The sequence below is a fragment of the Chroicocephalus ridibundus genome, chromosome 5 (genome assembly GCF_963924245.1).
Source record: "Chroicocephalus ridibundus chromosome 5, bChrRid1.1, whole genome shotgun sequence".
In the NCBI taxonomy this organism is placed as follows: domain Eukaryota; kingdom Metazoa; phylum Chordata; class Aves; order Charadriiformes; family Laridae; genus Chroicocephalus; species Chroicocephalus ridibundus.
The window spans coordinates 25,778,204-25,794,111 of NC_086288.1; the positions used below are offsets into that span (position 1 = coordinate 25,778,204).

The 15,908-nt window shown below is 35.3% G+C and overlaps 1 protein-coding gene across 2 annotated transcripts in view; it reads right to left on the minus strand.

Annotated features, from left to right (window-relative positions):
• Window positions 1–257: 257 nt before the first annotated feature.
• Window positions 258–15,908, minus strand: part of SEC24B (SEC24 homolog B, COPII coat complex component) — a 48,496-nt gene continuing 32,845 nt past the window's right edge. For both annotated transcript variants that reach the window (XM_063335851.1, XM_063335850.1), the window contains 11 exons: window positions 15,684–15,890; window positions 14,918–15,041; window positions 14,119–14,277; window positions 13,471–13,644; window positions 12,680–12,790; window positions 10,600–10,775; window positions 9,138–9,275; window positions 6,887–6,991; window positions 5,718–5,810; window positions 3,776–3,879; window positions 258–2,506 (listed from right to left, as the gene is read on the minus strand). In XM_063335851.1, coding sequence (XP_063191921.1) covers window positions 2,392–2,506; window positions 3,776–3,879; window positions 5,718–5,810; window positions 6,887–6,991; window positions 9,138–9,275; window positions 10,600–10,775; window positions 12,680–12,790; window positions 13,471–13,644; window positions 14,119–14,277; window positions 14,918–15,041; window positions 15,684–15,890 — 1,506 coding nt within the window. In that variant the 3' untranslated portion in view covers window positions 258–2,391. The remainder of the gene's footprint in view (window positions 2,507–3,775; window positions 3,880–5,717; window positions 5,811–6,886; window positions 6,992–9,137; window positions 9,276–10,599; window positions 10,776–12,679; window positions 12,791–13,470; window positions 13,645–14,118; window positions 14,278–14,917; window positions 15,042–15,683; window positions 15,891–15,908) is intronic.

The following is a 15,908-nucleotide window of genomic DNA, read 5'->3' on the forward strand; positions in this document are numbered from 1 at the left end:
TTCACAGTGCATCCCTTGGTAGGGACTAATCTTTTGGTGTGCATCTTCTGGTATAGTGGTGTGATCCAAACCATTTTAAGCAAACCCGCCTTTTAGACACTTTTGCCATGCCTACAGAAGCTCTATTGTTCAAAACACTATATCCTGAACCGTTTCCAATTCAAGATACTTCTATGAGACTTTTTAAAATTTAAACTAAAGATCAAGTCAGCACGGAGATGTGCTCTACAATTAGTAAAAAATAACTAGATTCTCTGTGCCGTGTAATAACTTTACTGAACAAATAGCTCTCAAGATGTACTTTTCATAATTTTTATATACAAAAACCATAGAAGAATAAAGCTTTAAGTAATGGTTTTACAGAATACGTTGCAATTAATCATGGCATAGTATGTTCCCAGTTATTCGATACCAAGCTCACAAGTCAGAAGCATCTACCACGGGGCATTTAAAATTGTAACATGCTCTTCCCATCTTTGCAATTACAAACGATGATTAAGATTCCCCAACTCTTCACCAGCCCTTAGCTTTCACCCAATGCAAATTAATCTACAAACAAGTACTAAAATCCTGGAGGTCTGATTTACGGACAACATTCAGCATTGCTTCAGACATTTCCTACACGATAAATTAATTTACTAAATGGAAAGCTTCTCTTGAGTAATCTTTCGGTAACTTAAACACATTTAGTTAAGGACAACACACAAATTTAACTTATAAGGTATCTTCTCCAATCAATGAGTTTGTGCTAACATGCAGAATTAACACCGCTTGCAGAATGTAATTAATGCAGCTTTTAAAGCGTTTGCCATCCATAGCTGGTACTTTTTTTCTTGACTATTTGATTCAGGGGATATGGCAGTTAAAATGCAATGTTAGCATTTTCAAGGCTATTTTAAAATAAAATGTAATCATACTAATTATAATTTACTTTTTTGTACTGAATTATTTCATTGTAGTCACATTTCATTAAACCAAACAAATAATCAAAGTTCAGAATAGTAAGTATGAGTGATTGTGCTTTATGAATTATTTCTAATGTGCCTCTAAAAAAACCAAACCAAAACCATCCCAACTTAACAACCAAATTTAAAAATCTAGGATAAATCTATCCAAAAGCCCAAACCATTGAGTTACCAAAATATTAGCAAGAACAAGGTTTCAGAAAGATGTTAAGTGTGATTACATTTTGAATTTTGACATTTTAAAGCCTTTACTTTCATCGATGTAAGGTAATTAATTTTTACACACACCCCCCTTCTTTCCCTTTAGATCACAGCAGAAATCAAATCATCAAGTGTGAGTAAATGATTACCCATGCTTACTCTAAATGGCAGACAACACAAGTTACAGAAACCTGGACCAAGACTACAGCTGTTTACAAAACGTAAAGCAAGGTTAACAGATATGCCTTCTTTAGGATAATACATAAGAAGGGGTTTAGGAACTACGTATCAATAGCTCATTTCAGACTATGCAGTGTTTTCTCCTCCCTTCTAGAGGTCTGTGAAATAAAGTGATAAACATGTTCTCTTCAATATTCAGTTCAGTAAGAGTTTAGTTGCAAAAAGATTATACCTGCATAAATATAAAAACACATGATAAAGCAAAATATTTTAATTAGTAAGCCAATCATAAATAAATTCACCTAGAATTAACAGAAGAAGCAGCTACGTTCTTTCTACATGGATACTTTTTTTAGCATGTTTTAATAGTCAACTTCATTGTCTAGCCTGGGACAAAACAATTCATCATTGAGCACTCAACAATTCTGCACACTGAGCTAAGTCTTTTTTTAGTTACATTTTTTACATTTTCTTTACAAATGTAATACTTATGTACATTATATATTTTATTTCTACAATTGATGTACTTTACTGAAACTCTACAACTTTCGCAGGGAATTTGCTGAAGTCTTTAGTAAATATGAATCATTCCTTTTAAAAAGAAATTCATATAAACAACCAACATACAGCACTGCCCTTTGACATCTCTGTTAAGAATTTGGATCTGGAAGGGCTACTATAATAAATGTAAAAAAAAAGGCTTTACCTAATTGTACATTTTGTTAAGAAATATCATCCCACACAGCTACATAAATTCACCAGCTTGCAATAAACAGAGCACCATACCGCTGCACAACTGGAAACGTGTATAAACCAATTTGAAGTTTACTAGTGAAACAGCTTCATCACTCCTAGCACTTTTAGACTGAAGTAAATCTGCAAAATTCTTTTGGAAATGTATACTTCTTCAGCTGTAAAGCTTCCAAGACCATGCAGGTCACTGTATATTGTGAAGAACAAGTATCCACTTTTGTAACTTCCCATATGCTTCTCTTGGGCCGTGCTTCTGTCTGGAGTCAGGACTTTTCTTCTATTTATTCCTTTTTCACTTACAAATCTGCTGTTGAATATTAAGTAAGAATTCATAATATGAGAAAGCTGCTTCTGTCCGATCCTCAATTAAATGCTGAAAAAATTCTGTTTTGGCAGGGTTTTCATCTCTGAAAGAAGAGGGGAAGATATTTTAGTCCAAACATTGAGCAAAAAAAAAAAATCACTGTAAATTCACGCAGAGGCATAAGTTCTAATGAATTGCTTACTGTCCTTTCGAGTCTAAATTCAGTCCAAAGATACTACAATTACAAATGATTCAAAGTTTAGTAAAAAAACCCCGAAGTTCGTAATACATGATCAAACAACAGCATCTTCTTAATAAGTATAAAATGGTAGAAAAGTGTGTGAAATAGCATTTAAAATATCTTGCAGAAACACAAAAAAGGAAGCATAAACATGATTTTGGTTTAGAAGCTAACAAATATGCTGGTGGCAATGAATTCTGAAAGGGTTAAATTAAATCCTGATAAAGATTAAAAAACCCAGAAGATTTACATCTCTGGTAACACGTAATCTCAATGCCCTCCCCAGTTTTTCTCAGCAACAGAACAGAGGAGGTAAACATGTCAAAGACATAGTATCCAAAATTATCGCCCCACTAAAAATTTGCTAGGACACAGCAAATATTTGCTGGGGCACAGTCCTCTGTACTGGTACAGCAGAGCTTTACCGCAAGCTGTACTATTTACTATGGTCTCTCAGCACTACTTGCAATTCAAGCGGCAGCCAAACTGACAGTACTTGAAGAGGTTCAGTCTTATATTTAAACATTCTTTAGCTGAGTGAGAAAGTCATCATACTCTCTAAAATGTGATCTCCATCCGGCTCAGCAAACCGAGTACTCTAGAGAAGACAAATGTAAACTCAAGTATAAACATTTTATGGAATTTAAACATCTTGAAGTTTGGCTTGAAAAGGTCATGGCTTGAAAAGGCTTCAGAACTTGCCTCATATGTAATAAATCAGCTGCAGTCCTATGGAGCTCAGTAGCAAATACAATTGTTAAACCATCTACAGATTATTAACCTTACTTGAATTTTTTTCATACATAGGTATTGAAATTATAAAAGCTATACCAGAAATTAACCTAGTTAAACTCATTGATCATAAGGATACCCACTGCTTTAGTACATTCTTATCAATATAAAAATATGCGACTAATTCCTACCAATAAAACTATTAGTAACTGAATTGGCACTAGTTTCAAAGATGACCTTTGCTGCTAAGGGGTTTTGGATAAAGAGCATGATAGCAACTGGAAAGAGGATGTTATTCAGTTTCTTCGGGGTCAGATATTCCCACTTTTGATCAGCGTCAATTAGAAATTGTAAATACAAGATGCCAATAATCACCCAATATCTTACAGAAACACTTACTTTATTACTTGAAGAACTGGACTTAAAGGTCTGCTGTCTCTAAGCCAAGATATAAAAGATCGCGTCCTTTCTGAAGAAAGTGCATCTACCTCAGGAAGCTGTGTCTGGTTGAAGGGAATTGAAAGCAATCATCACTTTTTACTATCAAAATTATTTTAAAAAATAGATCCTGATAGATGTAACATGACCCAAGGCACAATTTCTATTAAGAAATTACCAATCATAGATTACATACACATTTTTTCTTCATCTTAAAGTACAAAAATTTAGTAATATCTCTTCTGTAGGAAGAGGTATGAACTTTAAGTTAAACTGCCGTCTAAGTGCAAAAGATTTTAGAAAGCAAGCTAATTTAAAAAGTCATCTTTTCAAAATGCTACTTTCGCAGTTTTCTTGCCTTTATCTTCCCCTGTCAATCAAGTTCCTACATGTTGCACTTTGCATCACTGAAAAGATGAACAAAATGTGAAGAAGTGAAATCTGAATTGTAAGCAAATTTCAACGCAAGGATTATACGGGACCATTTGGTTTGGGAATGTGCTGAAAAAAACAGAATTAAAAAAACTTGAGATATTCACAGAGACAGATATACCAACTCTTAGGCCGATATAACCTTTTAAGACAATTGATACAACATAACAATTGATTACAGATTTAAAAGTAGTTGCATTACTACCTTTGCAATAAATGAATGGAAGACATAATTTAAAAGCAAAGATAACTTTTATATTAACTTTTGTCGATGGTTATATAGCATTTATTATAATGAAAATGAGAGAAAAAAACCCTACCATCCTTCCTTTATCTAAGTTCTTCCTGAAAACTCCCTCAACTAATACTTACCACCAGCTGATCAGAAAGGACAGTTTTAAATTGCTAATACAAGCAAAACACTAAACTCTGAACAAGCGGTCCAATTTTATAGTAGTCTTAAAGCTCACCACTCTTAACCTGTTGTTACAATTAACACTTATTGCTTACTTTTCCCCTTCATACTATGCAAGTTTTACAACAGGAAATATCTTCCTATGTATTTCTACAGTGACTAACACATTTTTGGTACTACCTGAATACAACTACTTGATTCTGAACTTTATTCTAGAGTGTCTTAAAAGTCTCCATCCTTACCCACCCCACCACTTGTTGACATTATGGAATCACTATCCACAGAAGAGGGGTCATCTTTTTAATCATAGAACGGTTCAGGTTGGAAGGGACCTTTTTCAAGATCATGTTGTTCCAACCCCCCTACCATGGGCAGGGAAACCTTCCACTAGAGCAGGTTGCTCAAAGCCCCATCCGGCCTGCCCTGGAACACTTCCAGGTGTAATTGCTGCTCTGCTTGAGGCACAAGACTATAGGTACAAGTTATAACATAAAAACCCCTCTACCAAAGCATATATCCAAGGGTCTCTGATGTTCTAATAGCTAAAAGTGTATTTTTTTTTTTTTTAAACTGAATCAAGGCTTGGAAGATAAGCAAAACTTAACTCTTACCCTTTACTTAGAGGCCTATCGTGTCATAGCATAGACTTGGTGTCTTACACCAAGTTCAACGAACACAAGGCTTCTCAACACCACGATATCAATAATGTAACTCTAATCTTAACAATTAATTAATATGTGTGAATAGATATTTTTTTGTATTCATTCTATGAAATTCCATCCTATTCTTGTGAGCCCACGTGTATTTCCAAAAAAATAATAAAAACAGTAAACAATTTTTTGGCATTCCATGCCGAAATTTACATGTTTACATTCTTTCCATGAAAGTATTTGACAACTCCTATCTGTCTCCTGTGAAGTTGGCAAGAGTTTAGAAGGTACCCAATAACCCCCCCAATTCATAGTTATATAAGTAAAAACTGAAATGCAGAAAAAATACATTTGGAATCTGTATTTAATCTAAGCAGTATACAGGATAGCTCATTAAAACGCCTACCATTTTCTGTGGTACTGATGCATAGTTTGGGCATCCAAGAACATCTTTTATGAAGTTGTTATCACAGTTTTTTCCAATCCAAATGTAAAAAATCTGTAAAATGTCAGAATCAGTTTTAGTAAAGGCTGTGCATACGTTTTAGAGAGACAAATGGTGACATAATTGGAATAATGCAAACGAATCACTTGAGAGCTCCAGCTGCAATTCATATATATTATATTAATTATTTGTACATTTACTTATTAATACATTGGTAGCATTTGGAATAAGATCAGTAAATGTTAAGAAAAATTATAGGTAGAGTGTAAATACTGAAAGAACGAGCATGTAGGACACATCTATACTGGAACAGTTAACGTGCTAACTTCCCGTGTTACCTCCTAAAATGAAAAACCTAAAATTTTATGAAGTCATACTGTCTCAGTTACTGCACACTGATTTACCAATCTAAGCAAGTCATAAAAGCATCAATTATGAAAACACACTATATTAATTATTTCAGACATCTGGAGACAGAAGCTAGTTTGACATTCACACTCAGCCCCTGAACTCATACAAGATTTAAAGCGCTTTCTAGATTACCACTAGAGTAGCATAATGTTTTATCACCTTATTCAAGTAGCATAATGCTTTTTCCAATTAAGTGTGTTTTAGTACAATTTCTATGAATACCTTAAACTGTATCTACAGATTTTGTTCACTCCCCACAACTCCTTCACTCTTGCAACTCTTACATCGCACAAGCCACCAATCATAAAATCACTTATATTTGTGTGGAACTGAGAAGGTTCCTGCATCGGTGAGAAGTGCTTTGTTAGAAAGATTGTAGTACATACAATTTAACAACCATTAAGAGAAGTTTTCGAAAACGGAAATGCATTGTTTCCAGAAAAAAAACCCAACTTGATGTGAACTCTTGGTATATTCTGATCAGTCTAGCACATGAAAAAAATTAACTTCTGAGCCTTACTACACCATCGCAAAGATACTCCTGTGATCAAAAGATGAAAGCCTTTCACTAGAACACAGATTACTGCCAGATTACCTGTAATGCTGATTCACTACACTCTCATCGTTGAGAGTTGACTGCTTTTAATAATTCAGACATTGTTTTTTTTTTTAAATTAAAAAAAAAAAAAAAAGAGGAATGTGTGAAACTGGTAACTTACTGAACCACAATCCATAAGAAAAGCTCCTTCTCTTGTCAACTTCTCTGCAGATAACTTCTGAAGAGGTGGCTGAGGAACAACTTTGTCATTTACATGTATTGTACTCTGTAACAAAAACCAAAACTCTGTAACAGTAGAATATAAATAAATCCTACTTTTTATCTTAACCAGGTAAAATAAAACAGGAAAACACACTGCTAATCTTTAGCAAAATTTTGAGGATTCTCATGTAACAGAGGGCCATACTAAGCTTAAAATGATTAAGTACATCAAACAACTCTAGAATGTTACTTAACCTAAAGGCCACTTTATTACCTAAAAAAGAATAATGCAAGTTCATTTAAATTGTGTACGTAACTTCTCATGCTATAGATGCCGAGATTTCAAAAGAATTCCTGTGTTTACACTTAGATTTTTTTTTTTTTTTTTTTACAACCAACCTCCACAGATTTTTTCATTGCATTCAACTTCACTAGTAATGCCTCAAGAAGAAAAACATTACATTCTACTCCCTGTAAGGATTCACTATTTTACTGCATTCAAGTAACAAAGTTCGTTGATTTAACATCCTGCCTGAAGCAATACGTGGTTTGTCCACTATGACTGATCCGATTAAACAATCTGGCTGTTAGCAATGACATTATTAAAAATACAGCCCCTTCCTCTCCAGCAGTAAAAAACCCAAAACAATAAAAAACTCCAAACGCCCAGTATTTTCAGATTAAAGTTACTCTCCCTTCCGATACAAAAATAGGCTGAGTATCAATTAAGAATCTGTGAAGCATTCTGCAAATAAGGTAAGGAAAAAACAGTCTGGAGACTAAGTACATCTCCACATGGTAAAAGATTATTAAAATATCACTATATTAAAAATTCCATATTATAATGCAATAGATTAGAAGCTTTTTGGGATTTATACATAGGGATGAAAATCAAGCTACTGAATTCCACTTGGGAAAGTTCCAGGCCTTACTCAATGCTGTCAAGAATCAAGTGTTAAGAGAAAAGAAAACCAGCAAAACCATTTTTTTTTTAAATAAATCTATAATACATATATATCTATCATAGAATTTTCTACAGAAACAAGAAATTTAAGAACAGCCTCTGTCACAAATACTTTAAACTGAAGTAGTACTAAATAGCAGATTAGCACTGTTATCTGATTTAAAATGTGGTTTGTCAATTAAGTTCAGCAGGTCAAGTAAGCCCTGCTTTCTGTATTATTCTACTAGAAATAACTGATCTGAAAACCTTTGCTAATAAAACCAGACCTACCAAATGCACTGCTGGCTCTTCACAGCACTCACACATTGAATATAGCCTTTCAGCATAAGTGCCACAACAAACTTAACAAGGTTAGTTGAAGGAGCTGGCTTCTCAAATACTGGAGGGAGTTTTGGGGAGAGTATAAAGAGACTAACTAACCAATTCCACTGAAGAACACTGAGTTTAGACTTGCACACGTGTATTTATGAAATACCTTAAAAGAAACTTTGAGACTATAAATAGCTTACAGGTTGTGCTGAACAATACCAACTGTCACGACAAACTACTCAAGTTACCATATAATCTTGTATGACACTTAAAAACAAACTCCTACATATACTTTTCCAAAGCTAGTGACTAACAAGATCATGAAAGCTTACTTAAAAAACCAAATTATTTTTGCAGTTACAACTAGCTTTGACCTTATATAAAATCCCATCTTACTTCTTACGATTAAGAAATGCATCTATTTCCCAGGGTACCTCTGTAAAAGGCAAACTAATAAAACCTGCTTTTTATGAAGTACATGAAGTACTTCCTCAGTCTGATCATGACCATCTAGAAGTACAAATCAGTCTGAGAAACCACTGGAAGTTTGTTATTGCAGGCAACTTTATCTGGTTTCAGTATACAAAAACCTAGAATCCTCCACCAAATCTACTTCATCCGTTTCCCCTAGACAGTTCTAAAACACAAAACCACACTGGAGATGTTTCCAATGCACACAATCTTCTCTGCTTTCTTTGCACAATAGAAAAACATGGAATTATTGTGGTCACTGAAACAAGGTGAATTAAAACTACAGTTCTGCTCATAACACACTACTGTACTTGCAACTCAAAACTTGAAAATAGATGTTTTTATTTTTTATAACTTATGGAAAAATACTCAGTTCACATTAGAATAACAAGTTATTGCAGCACAACATCAGTTTTAACAAACCATTAAAACTAGAAAATGTTATAAAATGTGCTTCATATGTTACCTCATCAATCAGCTTGTCTATTCTGTACAAGTTGGGATGTATCATTTTCATCAAATGAACAAGAGGCTGGCTCTTCATCTGGCACATCGCATATACACGATCGTCCAAGCGTGTACTCATGCCTGTCCTAAATGCTTTCTGTAAGAGAAAAGTGCTGTTACTCAAATAAATCCTGTATTTTGTGTCACATCTAAACAGTGCATTTCAGGTTTTTTGAAAGTGTCAAGCCAAGATGGCAAAGCTTTTGTAAAGAAATGCATCTTACCGAGATGCATTAGAATCTCAATCAAATACAACCTGAATACAGGAACTTTTAAAACTTAATCCAGTCTTCCTCCTTATTGGTGAAGGAGAATAAAAAAAGTTTCCCCCCCACTTTGTGTAAATTTGTATGCGATTGGGCCAGCATTTCTCATTTTTATTCTTGACAAATGTTACTGGCCTGTGAAACTCACCAATGCAAGGTATTACAGGAAGATATGAGCCTAGCAGTCTTCAAAAGATACTTCTACAAAGCTAAGTACATCAGTCCTCTTCTCCTTGGCTGCCACAAACATTTTGGTTTCTCTGTATCCCAGGCTTTTTTATTATTAGCAAAAATAATAAAAACCCAAACCTAAACAACTTATTTTCTCATGAGATTCTTACTTCTGTCTTTTACACAGATACTCTTGATAATAAATGGTCTGTTTTTTCCCCTACCATTAACTGTATTACTTATATAAGGATCAAAGAAGCCCTAATCGGTATATTAGAGACTAAAGTAATCACCAAGACAAAGAAAATAAGTTATTATGATTGGATTTCTTACCAAACTTACATAAAAGGTTTATTCACAATAAGAATACAAAGAACTGTCAGACATTAAAATCTTTAAGCTATGAGATTTATTAATAACAAACCCCTGCAGCAGGTTCTCTTTTTAAGTATGTTTGGTAATACAAAGATATTTAAAAAATAAAATATCAAAAAGTAGTAACTACTGTGTGAATTTTAAACTATATCACTTTAGTTTCTGCAATAGATTTCGTTGTATCTCCATGGAAACTCATTTTCCTTCTTGGTACTTTAAAGTACAAAGAATATGCATTGAAAAATATCTGACTTGTTTTTTTCTTCATAAAATAAAATTGAAGTACTAATCAGCAGCGTCCAACAATACGGGCAACACTAATTAGCCACCAAAATCTGAGAAATGACAACTGTTAGAACTTATATATTTTTATTTCCATTATAAAACAATATAAGACAAAATATAACAAACTTGAAATCAAGTAAACCATTAAACTGTTCAGGCACTAATTTAAAATAAGCTAACACAGTCATCGTTTATGTGAAAGTCCTGTAAGCTTGAAGTTTTCATCATAGAAAAGTGCAGACATTGCTTGACATAGAGCTGGAGAGTTCCTCAAACGGAACAATGAATTAAATATCAAATATTAATCCACTAGATGATACATACCTGTTTGAGAAGGGCCAAAATATACAGTGGAAACAGCTTGAGGGAATTTGGTGCTATCAGCATGGACTGCTGCAGATTTGAGGCAGTTGACATGTACGCTGCCAAGGAGTCTACCACAGCATTAACTAAGGCATCTCTTGCATCCGAAAGACTAGATGAAACCGAGCGATCCACAGCTGTCGGGTTAGAAGGACACAAGAAGTTACTAGAGTTGGCCTCATTCATTCTCTTGAATTTTGAAAATATTAGTGCTTTTCAGTGTTTTTTTTTTTAAGATTTAAAAATAACCTTAAGACACACCTGTGTTCTTAACTTTTTTAGGAGTAAATAAGACCATTGTCCACACAGAAACTCACTAACTCACTTTCATGATGCTTAAGAAATACAGTGTGGCTGATCTCCACTCCCTGGTTCCTACTCTTGGAGAATTAAAAAAAAAAATTGTTTAAAGCTGTAGTATACACTCAAGACTAAATATAAATCCTGTTTTAAACCCTGATACAAATAACTTAGCTATTGCTGAAACTCTCTGCTGTACAACCTCTAGGGTAAGATTTGCAACAATTATTTTTGATTTTTTTTTTCCCCCCACAAGAAATTTCTTCCATTATTTCAGTGGCATAATTATGCTTAATGTAATCTTCTCTGCTAAGGGCGGGCTGCAAATTCTTTAGTTTGAGAAAGCCCCCTGCTGGGCTGAATGCGCATTTAAGGCAAGATACAGAAGAACTATTTTTTTCTTCTAATTTATTTGACTATAAACATACAACATAGCATATACTACAAAGCTGCACAGCGCCATGCACATTTGATAGCAGAGATCAGTCTGTCAAGCAGCTACTTATGACCCACACGTAGGGGATATGTAAGAATCCTCAAACCAGCAACAGCAGAATAGAAGCACAGAAAAGTAATGCATCTCTCAGACACGCTGTTGTCAGAAGTTCCCTGTCAGTCTCCAGCAGCTCACTAAACTGAATCACTCTAAGTAATACTAGAATGCTAAAGTTTGAGATAACTACTATGATGATGATACAAAAATAAGAGTTTTGATCCAAGTGTGTCATGATTCTTTGCCCTTTAATAAACTCTAGAGAACAATGTAAGAAGGCTCCTGTTAAAAGACTCAAGTCAACTGAGTATTCCAACTAAGGAATATTTCAGTTAACAGTTTTTGTGTAACTTTGATTTTGTCATCTTTTGTATTCTCAGGCTACAGTGCGCTCCACTCTGTTGCACACATAAAACAATAGCTCAATATCACTTATGAACACCTGATGCCCGGAACAGACACACAGACTGAATGAAGGTCAGGTGATTTGTGTTCCCATGGGCTCCGTGGGGGCGGAGAGGACGAGAAGGAAGGTGAAGACCATGGGGTCCCATTCTCCCAGCACCCACAAGAAAGGTTACAACTGCTCTTAAGAGATATACAAATGCTGACAGTGCAACCATAAAGAACAACAGCTTGACCAGAGTCCCACCCACTCACTTTGCCCAAAAAAGGAGTGTAAGTATTACTCCAATTTCATGCCTAAAGTTGGGGACAAGAATCTGACAACAAATTGCAGGGACAGATCAACGGGTTTGTCCTTCTCAGCCTCCCCAAAAGGGATACCTTTTCGTAAGAGTTGCGACCTCAGCCATTCTGAGTGCTTACCCGGGAAATATGTTTAAAGCTATATAGCTATCCTGCAGTTTAGTGCATTTATCAGCAGCAATCTTCAAGAATTTGTAAACGTTGCATAAGAATAAACTGTACTATTCGTGGACCTGACTTTTGAATGCAGCCAGACCTACAGCAGATAGGCTGTTTGTGCATCTGGTGTCAGGCCTATAGTCATGGCAATATTGGTGTATTATTAAGCAATAAATCCAGCCACCCCTAGCCCCTCTCATCTCTGAGGATCGGCTAGAACGCAAGGGGATTCAGCTCTTACCAAATTTATCCATTCACTAAATGCAACACCACTCCAACCTTTTTCTGCAGTACCCAGGTTTCATTGACTACTTCATTTAAACGGCTGGTAAAATTAAGTACATACAAAAAGATATTTGAATCTTCCTGGTCTGTACTCACCCATGTTTGCTAAGAGGCATACAACGGCTTGGACATCTGCTCCTGCATATACATCAGCCAGTGAACTTACTACAGGCAAGCAAAGCGTGTGTACTCGAATTCTACGTTCACCTAATAAAAGTAAGTAGAAATCATTATGCAACAGCTCCTGGTGCAGGTATATAAACTCAGTCATTTCAGCATATCTTCTATCCTCTAAGATGCATTCATTTTGTAAAAACACACCAGTCAGGAAATTGCTGTAACACTATCTCCTGTTCCTTTCTCTTAACCTGTTCAAATTCTGCAACGCTCTAAAGCATTCAACTTATGAATCATCACAAGTTCACAACAAACTAGCTTATAATATCCACAAATGTCTCGATCCTACAGATGAAGCACATTGATTTCCATCCCAAAATTTTGTGGCCTTTTCAAGAATAGAAAGTAGCTGCTGCTATTCTTTATGCCCACCCAGTGCACGAGCAACTTGCTCCAATCCATCACGGGTCTGTGATTTTGGACAAAGTACACACCAAACATGTTATTGCTTATAACAATGGTATGCCTTTTAAGTAAAGGAATCTTGCTGAATCAACTCCGTGTAAGATGGAAATAAATTACATTTCCCCATCAAAACAGAGTTTATAAAGATTGACATTATGTGATTAACTGTCAAGCAGGCTCACTAGCCTTGACAAGATTCTCTTAGGGTACAGAGAAAAACAAAAGACTGTGGAACTAACTATACAAACACTAGGATAGAAAAAGAAACAAAAAGCCCTGTGGCCAATTCATTTGAATTTATTTACCTTTGCTGGAAGTATACAAAAGAGCTGTTTGAAAACAAACCAAAGATGTGTCAGTCAAACTTTCCTCAATGGACATTTGTACTGCAAATCCAGCATCAGGATTGACATTGGCAAGGGACAATAAATCAGTGGATCGTACAAAAAAGTTCCCATGAAAAGTGTGTATTGAAAGACCTAGAAGCACATTAAATAATTCAGAGTGAGGTTAAAATAGCATGAAAAACTGCTATCAATAATTAAAACACACAGTCCTCAAGCTATGTTTAGAAAACAGTAAAAATACTTATTCTAACTATCACGCAGAATCAATTAAGTGAATCATTAGACATTTCAGAACGATCCTGTAGTGTTCATGTTCAATTCTGAACACTCCAAACTAAATGGCACCCTTTCAACTAAGTTGACATGTAGTGTAAGTGAGATGGTACCATCTTAAGTAAAAAACAAAAACAAAAAACCCCAAAAAAACCAAACAACAAAACAAAATGGCAAAAGCTAATGGAACTTACATAAAGAAGGCAGCTGTCTTACTCTTCAGTGAAAGAGGAATGACCCGAAATCTAATGTTGCTAAAGACTAAGCTCATTCAAAATTATAGTTAACATGCTTACACCAACTTTCCCATATGAATCAGTATTTAAAACATACCTTTTGTACATCTTATGCGCATAACTGCTTCAAACCCAATCTTTCTTGTAAGGTATCTTTTAAGGTCTTTTTGCAACTTTTCAGCCTGAGCAGGATTATGGGTACGATGGAAAGATGGATAGTAATAGATGCATCCAGCAGAATACTTGGACATGCAAGCTGTGAAGGAGGAAAACATATGCTTAAGAGGTAAAACCATAACATGAAGTTAGGACACAAAAATTGTGTCCAACCTTCCACAAGTCACATCTATGTTCATCTTCTTCTTGATATGATCCACATCTGTAAGACAATGAGAACTGGCCCAGACTCAGGCCACTGAGGACAGTGATGAGTCACCCCAATACACAATTATCTAATTATATGCTTACTTCAATAAGCATGCTACCTTTGACAGCTAAGACAGGAGCGCATGATGAAATATTTAATGGTGGAAAGGCAAAATTAAGTGTGTGCAGAGAGACAAATCTTGGTTTAATACTGAAAGATGAAAGTTCTGTTCTACCCCTATAACTAACCTTTATTAATTCCTTGCCACCTGACTGTTTCCTGTTCTTGAGCAGCAGAATATCTTCTCGTTTAAAACTGTGAAGTCCCAGAATAAATTGTTTGATACCACCAATCCAATATTCCTGTTCTTTACTGTGATCAACTTCAAAGTCAATTCCTTTGCAGCATTAGCTGCGTTTACAAAAGTGTAAAAAGATTTGCATGATTTAAGAATCCCTGAAGTAGCCCATGCTTCTAAAGACAGACAACAGTGTGGAAAGAGTGAATGCACACATTAGGTACTCCTTACCAAGGGAAGCTAGATCAGAATATTGTGAACTCAGCAGAAATAAATCCACAGCAGTCTGCTGGCCTGAGCAGTCCAGTGCCAACTTCTTATAAAAATCTGTTGCTGGACCAAGATGCTGGACCACCTTTGGTGAATAAATTATAGAGGAAAGAGTTAGGACAACGATTGTGCTCTCTTAAGACTTCATGAAACAAGAGACATACTATTCAGTAGCAAAGTATCTGAAAAGGAAGTCTCCTTTAAGCAATAATTTATAGGCGTTTCTACCTGCAGAAATTATTTGTCTCATGCTCCTTATTCTTTTAGTTTGTATTTAGAAGCAGTTATGAGAACATAAGCTTCCTTCAAAGTAGGATCACACAAATAAACACTCATGTAACTGTGCAACACTTACTGGGTGCTGTAAATTACAAGGCCATAAAAATAATAAGAAAACGTGTATTAGGTCTACAATTTAATATATCCATGCTTTGGTTCAAAACCAAAGTTGATATTAACTGAATTAGCGATATTTGCAGCTTCTTTTCCTTGCCAAGAAAACCTATGGACCAGACGCCCAAAAGACAGCTCATGCACTTTGAAACAAGTAGTACCACACACACACGTATAAACCAGCGATATTAAATGCACATAGACTTTGAATAATTAAAGTTTAGTGAATTGCTATAAACAAAAAACCAAGAGTTGATCTGCAGAACCACGCAAGTCAGAAAGACATAGCCAGTCCCTAGTCTCATGTGATGAATATTAAAGGAAGTTTTTGTACCTTTGTGCTTGACCTTTGATTGGGATCTTCCCTGGAATGCAAAAGCCCTGCTCCCAAAGATGGTAACTGAGTTTGAAACACAGATATCCGGCCACCCGTTGGAGACATCAGTTTAAATGCAGCCTGAAGAGCAGGGCCCAATGCACTATGTGTTTCTCTTGTATTGGTGAACATATTTGGTAATGCATTCAACAGATCTTTTATCAGCTGCAGAACAGATTGAAA